Here is a 14,955-nt window from a genome sequence, read left to right on the forward strand (position 1 = left end):
CAGGTTTCCTGCCTTTGTGTAATCAATCACACAATATCTGCTAAAGATCAACTTCCCACTTCTTCTGTTTTTATCTACCAAGACCAGATGGTTACATGGCAAATTGTCCCAAGAGCTGTCCCACGGGAGTTTGGAAGTTTCTTTGACTACCACTGCTTACCTTGCAGAATTATTACAACAAAACAATAACAATTTTTGATTACTACAAGGAAATCCATCCTATAAAAAGGGAGCTGCAAACCAAATTGGGTGGAAGCGTGGAGTGGGCGGTGACCCCTCACGTTTACTCCAGCGCTGCTTGCTCCGTCTATATAAAATAAACCAATCCAAATTTTCCTGAATATCGAGACTTTGTTTCTCATTTTTAACACAGAACTGGGTAAAAAATGGGAAATATCAGAGGCGGATGAAGCGGCCGTTTGTGCCGAGCCCGCCAGGGGGCGCGGCGCGGGTCCGGCGCATGCGCACAGCGCCGGCGGAAGCGGCAGCGGCGGCAGCGCTGGCGGAGCAGCAGCAGCAGCGGCAGCGGCGGGGCAGCGGCGGCGGCGCCCGGGTGGGGCTGTGCCTGCTGTGCGGGCTGCCCGCGGCCGGCAAGTCCACCCTGGCCCGCGGCCTGAGCCGCCGGCTGCCGCAGCGCCCGGGCTGGGCCTGCGCGCTGCTCGCCTACGACGAGCTCATCCCGCCGGAGGCCTTCGGCCCGCGCGAGCCGTCCGCATTGGTCAGTGCGGCTGCGGCGGCGCGCCTGTGTGACGTCACTGCGTGCGCCCGCAGTTGCCAGGCAACGGGACGCGGCGGGCCGGTGCCCTCGGGCGGGCCCGGCGGCGCTCGGAGCGGCGCGGGGCCGTGACCGCTCTGTGTCTCTCTCCGCAGCTGCCCGGCTGGAAGCGGAGCCGCCGCCAGCTGCTGCACTGCCTGGAGGGATTGCTGCGGGCGCTGCTCACCGGGGCGCCGCTGGCCGCGCCCGCGCAGCCGGGCTGCGAGCGCTTCCTGCGCTGCTGCCGCCGCCAGGGGCTGCTGCCCGCCGCCGAGCGCGGGCCCGGAGCCGCCTCCCGGCCGCTCGTCCTCCTGCTGGATGACAACTTCTATTACCAGAGCATGCGCTACGAGGTGTTCCAGCTGGCCCGCAAATGTAATTATTGCTTGATCTTCGGCTTGAGGATGTTTGCAGGGAATTTCAGCTGCTTTCTTTCAAGTGTTCTCTTGGAGCGTTGGTTATTGTGATCGCTGGATGCCTGTAATAGAGTAGCAATCAATGTAACTTTGTTACTGTCTTGTTATAAATTGGTAGATCATGTAAACCCCTTCCTAGAGCAGCCTCGAAGCACCTTCTAGTATATAAGGAGGCCCCAAGAGAGCTGGAGAGGGACTTTGGACAGGAGCATGGAATGGCAGGGCAGGGGAAGTGGCAGTGGCAGAGGGCAGGGTTAGGTGGATATTGGGGAGGAATTGTTCCCTGGGAGGGTGGGGAGACCCTGAAGTGCCCAGAGCAGCTGTGGCTGCCCCTGGATCCCTGGCAGTGCCCAAGGCCAGGCTGGACAGGGCTTGGAATACCCTGGGACAGTGGGACATGTCCCTGCCCCTGGCAGGGGTGCAGTGAGATGAGATTCAAGGTTCCTTCCAATCCAAACCATTCCAAATTTCTGTGTGTTGATCTTTGACACTACTTGTGTAACCTTGAAGGTAGAATTATGTTCCCTGTCTAGATTTTTTTTCATGTCAGGTTTACAACCTGCAGAAGCTCCTTGTTCATCTAGAACCCTTCTCCTGCATGTTGCTCCCAGAAATTGTTACTGGAACCGCTTAAAGATAAAATTGTCTTGTTCTGTTCTTTTTAGATTCCTTGGGCTTCTGCCAGTTATTTTTAGAGTGTCCAGTGGAATGCTGCCTGCAGAGGAATCGCCTCAGAAGTGATCCTGTGCCTGAGCAGACAATACAATTAATGGCAAAGAAAATAGAAATGCCAGATCTCAGGAAAAACACTTGGGAGCAGCACAGCCTCATTCTGAATAGTTCTGATTGCATCTCAGAGGATGAGTATGTTACTGGATTGATCCTAGAGGTTTCCCTAAGTGCTGTTTTCAGTGGTAGAAGCTTCTTACTGTATCTACACAATGTATAAAAATTATTCCCAGTGGTGATTTTTGGAAGCCAGGCAGTTTCACAGACTCCAGGCTTGTTGGGAGCTCACAGCCACCATCCCCTGCAGAGTTAACCTCAAAACTCACAGCATTCCTACCCTATCTCTGAAAATCTGTGTAAATTGTCTGAAACACTAAGGCTGCAAATAATTGGAGTTGTAAGTGCTTTTTATTTCAGATTATTTCACTGGTTGCCTTAAAAATTTTACTGGAAACTTGCTTTTTTTTTTCTTTTTTTTTTTCTTCTTTCTGTGGATTCATTAGAAAAGATGTGTATCTGTTTGATTGCCATGGTTTACTCTGTTGTTTGTTTTCTTAGTGAGCAGATCATGAACTTGCTGGCCACTGCTTTGGAAAATCCAGAGAGGCCAAACGAGGAGGACACAGAGCAAAAGGTAACACTGCTGGGCTTCAGGGCACAGCTTTGGGTGCTGCTAATGTGTTGTTTTCAAACAGCACTTCAAAAACCAAGTAAATTCAAAGTTTGCTTGTTTTTTTCCTTCCTGGTGGCCCTGGGCAGGAGGCAGCTCGAGCCATCTGTGCAGCCAGTGCTGTCCATCAGGCTGACCAGGCATGCAGGAGGGTCATCTCTCAGGCAATGCAGGATGCCAAAGGTACCTCCTCTACCTGTCCTACCTATGCTAGGTGCTAACTGGCAATGGAAAACACTCCCTGAACTTCCCTTGGGGTAAAGGAATCCTATCCCAGCAGGTGAGCCTGAGGCAACACCTTCACAGCTCTGGTCAGTGTTATTTGTAAAGTTTGTAGATTTTTTTAAGATTTATTTACTGTATTAAATACAGCTTTAATAAATCAGAGCAGTATTTTAGAGGATTTTAATACTGTTTTGGGACACATATCAATAATGTCCTTAACAGAAAAGCTCAGCTCTGTGCCTGTGTTCAGGCTTCTCTCTGTGGCCAGGGGCAGGAGGGAGCAGCTGGAGCTGTGTCAGGGAGGTTTAGGTTGGATTTTAGGGAAAGGCTCTTCCCCAGAGGTGCTGGCACTGCCCAGGCTCCCCAGGGTGGGATTGTTGGGGTGTCTGTGCTGGGCTGGTGATCCTGTGGGTCCCTTCCAAGTTAGGATATTCTGTAGTTCTGTGATATTTTCTGTAAACATGAAGTTAAAAGTTCAGCTTTGATTTTCTTTTAGGTAAAAACATTCTCCCAAGTGAGATGAAGAGCCTGGCAGAAGAACTCAACAAACTGAAAGCACAATTTTTGGAAGACTTGAGGCAAGGAAAAACTTTGAAAACCCAATATTCTGACCCTGCTACAAGTGTTATTTCTTCATTCCAGCATGAGGCAACCAATGTAATAAATAAATATATTTTAAAATAATGACATAGGGAATACATTGGGTGCTTAGGAGCCCAAAGTGTTTCAAATTCACTCTGCTGAGAGATCTGAGGTGCCCCTGTGCCTCCTCTCCCCATGGAATGGAAGAGAAACAATTTAATCAAGTCTAACCAAGCTGTTCTTGGCTGTGGAGATCAAGCCAAGAGCAAACCATCCTGAGACTTAAATTCTATGGAATCAGAAAGAGTTAAACTAGGAGGAACACTTGGGAAATCTCCAGTTCCAGCCATGAAAGGATATGCAATTAAAAATTGACCTGAGACCTAATTAGAAAGTGTTATTTTATTCATATCTTACAAAATCAAAGCTTCACAACATGAACTACACGAGATAGGGTTATTTCAGAATTAACCTTGTCATGTCAAAAACGTTCACTAACATTAAAATTTATTTTACAACTCTAACAGGTTTTGTTTTTGCATAAAATCTGCTCTTTACACTGAAATACATATTATTAACAAAGTAGGTACTTAGAAGCACATACACAAAGATTGCTCAATGAAAAATGCTTTAGCAGGAGAGAGATTTCCTGCAGCAGAACATCCATTTGTTTTTCAAAGAAGCTTAAAATTAGTAGAAAACTTGCCAGTGAAGACTTCTAAATTACATTCCCTTTGTCAAAAAAAAAACCAAAAAACAAACCCCCAAAATGTCCTGGAACAAAACAAACTGTAACAGATTATTTGGCTGGAAAACACTGCTGGAAAGTGTCTCCCAGCTCTGAGTTTTATATTAAAATGCCAATCAACATTTTATGTCTAAATCCTCTAAATATGTAAAAAAACAACTATTTTTCCTATTGCCTCCTTCACAGATGAAGTATTAACTGAGATAATGAGGCTGTTCAAATATTCCAATGTTCATTGGAATATTCAGTCTCCAAACAGTAAATGGGTATGTCCACAGGGCTATAAAACAAGCTGTGACAATAAAAACAAAACCCCCACAAAGTTCATGTTTACATCTACAGAACTTAACAGAACTGAGCTATGGAAGAATTCCATCTCCTTCCCAAACTTCCATTAGTAACAGTTAAAATGCTAATCACTCATTATCTTATAAGGATTTGGGTTTAAAAAAAAGAAAAAAAAAGTAAATGCAGTGTAGCACATGGAGGGCCCAATATGAAAAGTTCTTTTAGCCAAGGATTCAATGCCAGAATCCTGGACAAGTCTCCCTCACTGACTCTGGGCAAGGTCTGCTTGTGCAAGGGATCATACTTGGAAAGAATCTGCCAGTGCCAACTCTGATCTTTAAATTATAGTCAACAGCACATATAAATCAGGAAAAACAGGAAAATACACCTTGCAAAGCTCCTCAGCTGACAGAAGGGGACAGTGATGTCAGGGCATTGCTTGGCACAACTGAACACACAGTGTGATCATGGAACATAATCCTGGTCCTGGGAAGGACAGAGGGATCCAGCCCAGGGATCTGGGATGAGCACCAAAGCTGCTGCTGCCCAAGAACCCCCTGCAACGAGGAGTTTGCCCAAGGAAACAGGGAAAAGAGTTTTTTCATTCCTCAACTGTTCATGGATGTCCCAATTAATCTTTCCCTCAGTTACTCAAGAGCAGAACCCAGGCAGCAGCAGAAAATCCTTCAAACAACCATTTGCAAGGTTTGGGGACAGATTTTTTCATACTGAGTTCTGTTTTTAAGAGAACAGGATCCCCTCCTCAATAAGGGCCCCTTTTCCATGAGATCCTGCAGGCTTCCTCTTGCTCCCAACTCCTCCATTAGTGACCTATCCTTAATTTTCTTCAAGCATTGTGGTTCAGGAGTCATTTCTCTGTATCACCAAATCATGAGGCAAAGAAAAGCCTCTAACAATGTTAACACTGCCAATAGAAACCCCAGTGGGTCAGAAACCACATCTGTGCACATGGAAATTACTCTCCCTACGAGACCAGGAGGGAAAAAACCACAGACCAAGGAGAACTTGGCTGCTGTGATCACTCAGTCCTGTCAGGGGCTCCCTGCAGCAGCTCCACTCCACAAGTTTCCTTGGAAATTCCAGAGCTTAGGAATAGGAGATTGCACCATCTGTCAAAAAGGCAAGGAAAACCACTTCCATAAATTACTAACTGTAAAGTCTTCAAAAGGAATGACTCTTATCCTAACACTGTATTTGAGCCAAATTTAAATGGTGGAATTGTTCAATGTGTGATCCAAAGAGAGCCACCCTTTCTGCCCTCTTTGACTGGAAAAAAATTGATTCCAAAACCTGTCCAGGAGCAGGAACTTCTAACTGGATTCCAGTTCAATCAGTTTTTAAATAAAATAAAGGATGCAGCTCTTAAAATAAAGGATGTTTACACACACAGACTTGCAGTTTTACTTATAAAATAAATCTAAAAAGTATAAAGCAACAATGAAATATTTTGGAATTACAGAGTGTCCTGATGAAAAACGGGAATTACATTCTGTCTTACAAATCCAGCAAAACAAATTAACATAAATAAAAATGAAAACAACTTGTAAGAGTGACAGTGTTATTGTTCATCTTCACTGGAACCACTTCAGTGGCAGATTTCTGACCTTGTTACTACAAGATTCACAGCCAAGAACCCAGTTCCTCAAGCATAGAAATTCAACAGTAGGTCAGCCAGGTGGACAGAAACATGCCTGGTATCCAAATTTCTATTTGATTAAAGTCAAAATTATTTCTACAGCTAAAATTCTTCCACAGGTGGTTTTCCTGCACTGATCTCACCCTGATCACTCTAAGTTTTTCCATTAATTTCAGGAAGTTTTAGCTCCCATAATAATATTAGTTTTGAATAAGCCAAACATTTGCTATTCAGTTTCCAACCTCTGACTTGTGGAACATTAATAAAATCCTCTTGCTTTTAACAAAACATGGTTTGCTGATAGGAAAAGGGGAATATATAAGGAAAGCTTTAATTTGTCTCAAGTAGGACAAACCAAGGTAAAAGTGCATGTCTAAATACGGGAGAAGTAACAGTTCTTCCTTTCTTTTTAATGTCTCAAATTCTTATCTAGCAGATAAAGATATTATTAATTTTAATTGGATGTTTTATACAGGTTTATGTTAAAGTGCCTGTCCTTTAGCCTGAGGGCTTCTAAAGATGAGTGTAGACTATGAAACAAAACAACTTCAGTTACCATTTGCCATCTACAATTCCTAAAAACAACTTCAGTGTATTCAGCCAGTTTTCCTTTGCATCCTACATGGAGCCCAGAAAAATCCAGAGGTTCTTCCTCTTATTCCCAGCATACCCAAAGGACACCAAACCTGGGAGAGGGGACAAACCAGGCCTCCAAGGCAGCTGAAATTTACAATAAACTGGAGATTAAACATCTCTCAAAAATACAGGTAATTTAGTTGAAGCCTGGCCCAACATAAAACTGAACAAAGGAATTTTCATTTGTAAACTTCTTGTTTGTTTCTATCAGAACTTCTATCAGCTGGACAGAAGTCTAATTGTGCAAATCTTAAATATCTGTACAACTCAGTTTAAGGCAGTTAGAATATCACAGAATATATACTAGTTCTAGAGGTTCTTCCTTATCTTTTAAAATTTTCCTCCTCTGAAAAACAATGGCATGTAAAATTTATAGAGTGTAGGTAAAGTAAGGTATCTTTTTTGCTTCTGTAACTCATGAATGACAGGCTTTTGGCTCCTTTTTTTTTCCTACCATAGTTTTATTCACAATAAAACTCATCTTCTAGTTTTGTGCTAATAGTTAAATTAGTGTTTAAGTCCTAGCATGAAGAGTTTAGACTATATTAAACAAAAATGTATTAATCATCAGATGAAAGCAACTTTTACATCAAATTGAAACCTGTGAATTCAATTGTGAAAATGTGAAAAATGCTTGTTTGTTTGAGTAGCCAGGTTTTTAGAGATTTCTCCAAAGTCATAGAATAGTTGGGGTTGGAAGGGACCCTAAAGGAGGGACACCTTCCACTGTCCCAGGCTGCTCCAAGCCTCCATGTCCAAGCTGGTCTTGGACATTTCCAGGGATCCAGGGGCAGCCACAGCAGCTCTGGGCATCTGTGCCAGGCCCTGTCCACTCTCACAGGGAACAATTCCTTCCCAATATCCATCTAACCCTGTCCTCTGCCACCATGAAGCCATTGCCCCTTGTCCTATCTCTACATAATGTGTCATTGCATTGACCTTTTGTATTTTATGGATAATACCTCTTATCTTGCCTAGTAAACAATTGGGAATTATATCCTATGGTTCAGGACACATGCTCTGCTCCTTGCAGAATATTTATTGGGATTAAGTACAAGCAACTTAAATTTAGCAACCACAGCATGTAAATGCATTCCAACCCTTACAGCACTCTTGGCTTTTTTTTGAAAGGCTACATATAAAACAGTAACTGAAACTGATACAAAATTTTCCTGGCAAGTTTTACAAGAACATGGAAATCAATTTGCCTCCTTTGTCAAATTCATTAATGTGAAGATTCCCTGTGGGAATGTGCAAGCTTTCCATCAGCAAGTATGAAAAATAGAGTGTAATATGTTAAAAAACTAAACGAAAGCACGTTCTCAGTCAATGTTGATTATGTTGGCCTCTGGCAAAGTGGCAAGCAAAGTCATACTTGTTTTTACACTTACACCCACAAATGTTACACTGGAAAGGATTCTCAAATCCATGGCATCCCATGTGGATGGTGTACAGGATATTGTCTGCAAAGTACATGTCACAGTGTGGGCAGTGGTGCAGGAGCTGAGGGTCCTGCACAGGCAGGGTGGGAGCTGGAGTGCTGGGCTGGCTGTTGCTGATACTGGGGGTGCTGGTGTGGGCACTGCGGTCACTGCTGGGCCCTGCCACGGGGCTGTAGTTCCTCTGATTGTGAGCGGGCCGGGAGTCAGGGCTGGTCGGAGAGGAATTCTGGGGAATATTTGCTGACACAGCTGAAACTACTGCAGGTGCAGCAGGCTGCTGTATCATGAAAGGCTTTTCGTCTTGACAGGAGACCACGTCAGGAGAGGCTGGATTTTGGTTTTCGGGTGGCAAGCTGGACAGCTGCCCTGCCAACGTGGAGAGCTGGTTTAAAGGATTATCCACCATCAGCTCCTGTGGATCCCTTGGCAAGCCACCGCTCTGAGTGGTTTTTGTCATGCTCTCGTACGCCTCAGTCTGGATATTGGGGATCTCGTGGGTGAAATCATTAAGGTAGTCCGGTTTCTGCACCACCATGGAAGGCGGACTCAGATTAATTAATGCTCTTCTGCTGTACCCCAAATTGCTGGTCTTCTTCTGCAGAACCCCCCACATCTTCTTGCTGCTCAGGGAAGTCCTGGTGCCCTTGATGGGCACCATCTTGTGCTTGCGGCGGCGGTGGTGGGACAGGTTGCTGCGGTCGCTGCAGCGGAAGGAGCACAGCTCGCACTTGTAGGGCTTCTCCCCGGTGTGGGAGCGCATGTGAGCCTCCAGGTGGCGCTCGTAGGCCGAGGCAAAGGGACACAGGTGGCACCTGTGCGGCTTCTCCCCTGGAAAACCAGAACAGGTTAGCCCACAGCACCGCAGAGGCTGGAAAAGGCTTTTGTGGAGCACAGAGAGGCGCATTGGGAGCTGCTCGGCAGAATTCAGTCACCGCCAGCCTCGAGCTCAGCTGGGTGACCTGGCAGAGTGGGGAACAGGGGACAGCTCTGCCTCACCCTAGGGACCATCAGCACAACACACAACCTGCCTGGGAATTGCAGCAACAATGCCAAGGACTGACTGCAGCGATGTTTGTGTGGTGCCCTTAACTGGATCCAGCCTCTCCCTCACCCATGGAGGGTGTAGGGGAACACTGGAATGTCCCTGCCACCAGAATGTTACTGTTCTTCATGGTAACTGTTTTAAACACTGAGGGAGGGGATCCTTCTGGGACCTCCCAAACATCCCTACTCCTAAAAATCCTGAAACTACCACCTAAGTAACCACACACACAGGCAGCCACTCAAGAACTGAGCTTTGAAAAAGGATCCTGTGGCTAAAGAGTTCTAACAGGAAACAAAAGCCAGGTATTCCCTGGAGAGCTGTGTGCTCTTCCCAATGGGAGATGGGATGATGATCATCTCCTTTGCACATGCAGAACTGTGCTCCTCTACTAAACAAAATTTATAGATACTCACATTAACTTTTCAATAAATACTCAGAAAACTTTGTGACATAGTAACAGCTCAACACATTTGTAACACAGCACTTTAAGACTTCTAATTTTCCCTTGACAGACTGATCTTCTAGGAGTTACAGATCTGGGTCTGCAATGTCAGAAGTGCCTAAAGGATCTGGTCTGTGTTCAGGTGCTGAAATGAAAGACCATCTTACTCTTCATATCTAGAGTGCCAGCTCAATTTCTAAATCTCTGTCATGTGACTGATGAGCATTTCAGTTTGGAATCATAGTCTGGAATACCAAATAGATTTCTTTTATTCTCCCTACATCACTAGCTCTCAAAGAGGAAAGAAATCAATTTTTGTTTTACCTCTAAGTACCCTCTTTGCACCAATGATTTCTCCATGAGCATCCCTCTGTACTCATATATACACACACAGGGATGGGTAAAGACCTGGAGACTTGGTAAAATGGTATGAGAAGATTGACAAACTCCCTGCACTCACACAGAATTTGCCAATCTGATTTCATTCTAAACTGGTTACACAGAGATAACTACTCATTATCTGCTGTCAGGCTCAGCATGAAGCCAATCCTGCAGTAGGCTGCACTTAATAATAATAATGGTTGCATGATCATGCCTGGGTCACAATTCCTTTGGCAGATGTCCAGGATGCTCTACCTGTTTATTTACACTGCTCTGAGGCCATGAGTCAGCTGCCACTTCCCTATTTCAATGCTGACTCATCTGAGCCTTCACAGCACAAGCAATCCATCTCCTGGCCCTCTGCCAGCTCTCCAAGCAAAAGGACACTCAGGCCTAGGGTCCTCTTCCCTTGAGTGAAAAAACAAACCAAACCAGGAAAACCAAACCAAAATAACTCTTTTTTCTGCTCTACTTAAAGTCTACTGAAGTCTTCTGCAATAACGTAATACACTTGTCAGACTTCACGAGCACCTATTTTTTTCTTTTCTCTCATTTGCCATTAAGTTGGAGCTTTCAGAACAGTTTAGAATATTCTAACCTTTATGGGAGTTTTGCTTTTCAGGTTTATACACCTGACAGTGGCAAATGCTCCTTAACAAACCACAGTTTATAATTTTTCTGTTCACTACTGATATCAGTCACTTACTTGATGGCATTATCCTCACATTTGAGTACTCTAACAATAACTTGATTCTTATTACTATGCTTTGTGCTTTCATACCTAGAATATTGTGCAGAACAGGAGTATTTTCGTGGCTAAACAACAGAGGAAGAAGAGGCTCTATATACCCTTCAATTTACATTGAAATTTTCATGCTAGACTTTACTCCAGTATAGTTACTTACAATAATGAATGTCAGTAGGAATTTGCACAGGTTAAATAGGTACCTGGCACACCTTTACAAAAATAAGACTATAAAAACCCACCAACACCCAGTTATTGTTAAGAATGCTCACAGTGCTTGAATTTGCCAATTCCTGACATGCAAATCCCAATGCTGAGTAAACACCCAGCAGAGCAGGGCATCCCCCACCTGTGTGAATCCTGATGTGCTCTATGAGCCGTGCTGTTCCTTTGCTGGCGTAGTTGCAGTATCGACACTTCAACTTCCCATCAAAAGTCCTTTCAAAGCCATCCACCAACATTCCTGAGTTTTCATCCAGTGAGACTTCAACAGAAGGATGATCCAGACCATTCTGATCACCTTCTGTCCCAGCTGTGAACAATGCAACAGAGGTTTTAATGAACAATCTGCAGGACACCATCTGTCATGCTGTGAGCAAATGTCAAATACCTTTTGCTTCTTTGCTCTTGCTCTTTAAATATAGAGAATTATAAAAACATGCACTGATTGTAACAAAGGTTCCTACACATCCTTTGTGATATAAAAATTATTATCAGAAATGCTTCTACACAGCTGCAGCATTAACTGGAATGTGAACACTGAAGCCACTCTCAAAAAAATCAGATTTATGGTACTGGAATCAGCTCACCTGCTGGGAGAGTCTCTACTTCCTTGTCACCAGTAACTGATCCAGAAATCATATTGACATGGTGAGTCTGCTGGGTCAGATATTCCTGAAAATCTTTCACAAAATCCAACGGTTCTGCCTTCTTTTCCCCCATATTGACACTTTCATTTACAACCTCTCGTGCCTGGAAGGGAAAATGTTTGCAGAAAACAAGTGTCATTGAATTTGGCTGCATTAGCAAATACAAGTTCAGGTTTTGAGTTGGATTTTTTTAAGTGAAGGATTACTTTTATCACACAGTGTGAGTCAAAGAACAAATTGGCCATAATAACAATATTGTTTTTTAAATTTTAACTCATTAAAGATCACCAAATACAATTTATGGGGAAATCACCTTCAGCAATAGGTAAATGACATAATAATAAAATAGCAAATTAAATTTCAAGATAAAAAATACATAGTAATAAAAAACAGCCTATCTTTAAAAAAAAAAGTATCATACCTGAATTTTAGTTCCCTGCTAAGTAGCAAACATCCTCCAAAACATACCCCAACACATCAGATGAAAAGCACAGAGCACAGCTTCTCCACTTTCCCTAGAAGGAATAAAAAGGAAATGTGAGTCCATTACTCTTCCCAATCCTACATGAGTTATAAGATAGAAACCTGAAAAATATTTGTGTTTGAAAGACAGGGCTCTAACACTACTGCTCTAAATTTTATTAAAACAATCACACTTCCAGTAAAAGTTTTTCAGAGACTAAATCCTCTGTTTCCTGAATGTCACCTGAAAGACACTTCTGACTCACTGACTGTTTTCCAATAAACATCTGGCTCCAAAAAACCCCAGATTTGGGTCAGTCAATTAGGGCAACTGCAATGTTGGGAAATAACTGAATGTTGGTGATTAGCAAAGCTGGAGAGAAGCCTTAGGCAAAGCACAGTTCTCCCAAAATTCTACTTTCCTATCTTGAGTAAAAGTCTTATTCCAATCCATTATTCTACAATGGAACACATCTTTATGTATTTATCTACCTACCCTCTTCCAGGTGTCACCAGCCTCCTCTAGGCTTAAGTTAATTTGTGTTCCATTTGTTGGTGTCTCCTGAAATAAATCAAAGACATGAGGACATGAATTATAAGTTTAAAGTCATCTCTAATATTGAAGATATGTAGGGGAAAACAGGACAATGTAACACAGAATCATGACCAGGCCAAATTTCCATGAATTATAATAAGAAATAACAATTTAAAATTAAACCATTTGAAATAATATCAAAGGTTTGTGTTATCAGAGGAGAATCTGTGTGTGCCTTTAGGTAAGGCATGGAATAGTTTGGATTGGAAAGGACCTTAAATCCCATCCAGTGCCACCTCTGCCATGGGCAGGGACACCTTCCTGTGTCCCAGGCTGCTCCAAGCCCTGTTTTAGACACTTCCAGGGATTCAGGGGCAGCCACAACTGCTCTGGGCACCTGTGCCAGGGCCTGCCCACCCTCCCAGGGAACAATTCCTCTCCAATATCCCATCTGACTCTGCTCTCTGGCAGTTTAAAGCTGTTTCCCCTTGTCCTGCCACTCCAGGCTCTTGTAAATAGTCTCTCTCCATCTTTCTTTTGTGTCCTTTCACAACTGAAGACCACAATTAGGTCACCTCAAAGCCTTCTCTGCTCCAGGCTGAACAATCCCAGTTCTCTCAGCCTTACGTGATTGCACTGATTGCTTTTAAAAAGCATTTAATTTTGAAAGAAAAAATGACAAAATTTCACAAAGAGATTAGGGATCAACTGCATAAAACTTCCTTTCTCTACCTCACTGATTTATTATGAAAACACTCATCCTTTTTTTACATCAGTGTAGGGAAGTCACCACAATTTAAACATGACCCAAAGCTCCCATGTGAGTGCTCAAACACTTCTGTGATTTTATGTGGTATTTTTTAGAGCTACACAGCCAGCAGCTCTCCTTCTCAGGGGAGAATGACACACATCTGATCCCTGCTGTGTCACTCCTGCAAACAGAAAATGCAACTCTAATTATCAGAAACTGAGCAGCCCAGCTCGTGTTTCACTGATCACAGCGGGTGTTACCCGAGCTCTGCTGACACAACCACACCTCCTCCAGCTTCGCACAAGCAGCAGCAGAGCACTGGTTACTCCTTTTCTACCCGGCACAACTGCTGGCCTGAACAGTGGTTACAGCACTGAGGTGAGCAAAGTTTGCTCTCAAAGAACGTGCCAGGATGAAATATTCTGCCTAAATAATGCTGCTGAAGAAAGCAGCTCATACACACACTCAGCGAGAAGTAATCCTGCAGTAATTATAAGAGAATAAAAAATCTATCAGGACATGTATGCAGTAGGAGAATAAAATTACTGTGAGCACATCTATGCATCCCACATTCTTCTAAGGAATCCGGGGGAAAAAAAGGGGAGGGGGGGGTTGTTCTCTGTTCCATCTTTTCCATAGCAAATAAATGACAGCAGGAAGGATTCCAAACTCCATGCAAACCCTTGCCGGTCCTCCTGCAGGCGCTGGTCCGTGGGAGGGGCAGTGAATCCCAGCGCCGGTGACCTGTCACCAGCCCCAACACCCCCGGCCCCTCCCGCTGCTCCTCCTCCGCCCCACGCCAGACCGGGGAGCGACACCCCAGAAACCCGCGTGTCCCGTTCTGGGCTCCTCGGGACGGGACAGACGGAGCTTCTGGAGAGGATGCAGCGAAGGGCAGCAAAGGTGCTGGAGGGGCTGGTGCTCCGCCCTGCCCAGGAAAGGCGGAGGGAGCCGGGGCTGCTCAGCCTGGAGAGCAGCCCCAGGTGAGCGGGGCTCAGCCCCGGCTGTCCCTGTGTGCTGCAGGGCCCAGCAACGGGCAGGGACCGAGCCCGGAGAGTTCCACCTGAGCCCCGTTACCGTGAGGGCGACAGCAGGAACAGAGTGCGCAGAGCGGGTCCGGAGTCTCCCTCAGCGGAGAAACCCCAGAACGTCTGTGCTGGGATGGCCCTGCCTGAGCACCGGATTGATTCCTTCCAACTCACCCGCTCTGTGATTCTGTGATTACAGAAATTGTGTGATTTCTGCGATTCCTCTGATTTCTGTGTCCCCCGGCTTCACATCCAGGCAGCAGCCGCGGGGCTGCGCCGCTGACCCGGCCTCGCTGCCGGCCCTCCCCAGGCGCTGCCCCCGCCCCCGCCGCCCGGCTCCGTCAGGCACAGGGAAGCCCCGGAAGGAGAAGGAGGGAGGGAAAGGGAGAAGGAAAGGGACGGAAGAGCAGAAAAGAAGAGGGAAGGAAGGACCGGCAGCACTCACCGCCGCCGCCCCGCGCCGCTCCCGCCTCCCGCCGCCGCCATATTTGTTGTGCCACCCCCAACCCGGCCCGGCCCGGCCCGGCCCCGCCCACCGCAGTCTCGCGAG

General features: G+C 45.1%; 2 protein-coding genes across 3 annotated transcripts; one reads left to right on the forward strand and one right to left on the reverse strand.

Moving 5' to 3' along the window:
- The first annotated feature begins 391 nt into the window (after nucleotides 1–391).
- PSTK (phosphoseryl-tRNA kinase) lies at nucleotides 392–3,898 on the forward strand. Of its 2 annotated transcripts, none has more exons than XR_013775079.1 (6): nucleotides 392–718; nucleotides 871–1,129; nucleotides 1,836–2,034; nucleotides 2,458–2,533; nucleotides 2,659–2,849; nucleotides 3,291–3,478. XR_013775079.1 is itself a non-coding variant. In XM_079312270.1 (6 exons), exons 1-6 carry the CDS (start codon nucleotides 407–409, stop codon nucleotides 3,476–3,478), a joined length of 1,128 nt encoding a protein of 375 aa, XP_079168396.1. In that variant the 5' UTR covers nucleotides 392–406; the 3' UTR covers nucleotides 3,479–3,898. The 2 variants fall into 2 exon arrangements, 1 of the variants encoding a protein (XP_079168396.1); XM_079312270.1 differs by having other exon boundaries at nucleotides 2,659–2,752; nucleotides 3,291–3,898.
- Nucleotides 3,899–7,726: 3,828 nt separating this feature from the next.
- IKZF5 (IKAROS family zinc finger 5) lies at nucleotides 7,727–14,904 on the reverse strand. The gene is made up of 6 exons (XM_079312263.1): nucleotides 14,851–14,904; nucleotides 12,588–12,653; nucleotides 12,051–12,144; nucleotides 11,570–11,732; nucleotides 11,110–11,292; nucleotides 7,727–8,975 (listed from the first exon to the last, which is right to left on the reverse strand). The coding sequence occupies exons 4-6, from the start codon at nucleotides 11,700–11,702 to the stop codon at nucleotides 8,032–8,034; spliced, it is 1,260 nt and encodes a 419-aa protein (XP_079168389.1). The 5' UTR covers nucleotides 11,703–11,732; nucleotides 12,051–12,144; nucleotides 12,588–12,653; nucleotides 14,851–14,904; the 3' UTR covers nucleotides 7,727–8,031.
- Nucleotides 14,905–14,955: the final 51 nt, after the last annotated feature.

Source organism: Erithacus rubecula (genome assembly GCF_903797595.1).
Source record: "Erithacus rubecula genome assembly, chromosome: 9".
Taxonomy (NCBI): Eukaryota; Metazoa; Chordata; class Aves; order Passeriformes; family Muscicapidae; genus Erithacus; species Erithacus rubecula.

Coding starts and splice junctions, on each gene's coding strand:
- PSTK (XM_079312270.1), top strand. CDS start 407: ATGAAGCGGCCGTTTGTGCCGAGCCCGCCAGGGGGCGCGGCGCGGGTC. Junction 1,130..1,835: donor GTTCCAGCTGGCCCGCAAAT/GTAATTATTGCT, acceptor TGTTCTTTTTAG/ATTCCTTGGGCTTCTGCCAG. Junction 2,035..2,457: donor GATTGCATCTCAGAGGATGA/GTATGTTACTGG, acceptor TTGTTTTCTTAG/TGAGCAGATCATGAACTTGC.
- IKZF5 (XM_079312263.1), bottom strand. CDS start 11,702: ATGGGGGAAAAGAAGGCAGAACCGTTGGATTTTGTGAAAGATTTTCAG. Junction 11,293..11,569: donor AGTAGAGACTCTCCCAGCAG/GTGAGCTGATTC, acceptor CATTGTTCACAG/CTGGGACAGAAGGTGATCAG. Junction 8,976..11,109: donor GCACATCAGGATTCACACAG/GTGGGGGATGCC, acceptor CTGGTTTTCCAG/GGGAGAAGCCGCACAGGTGC.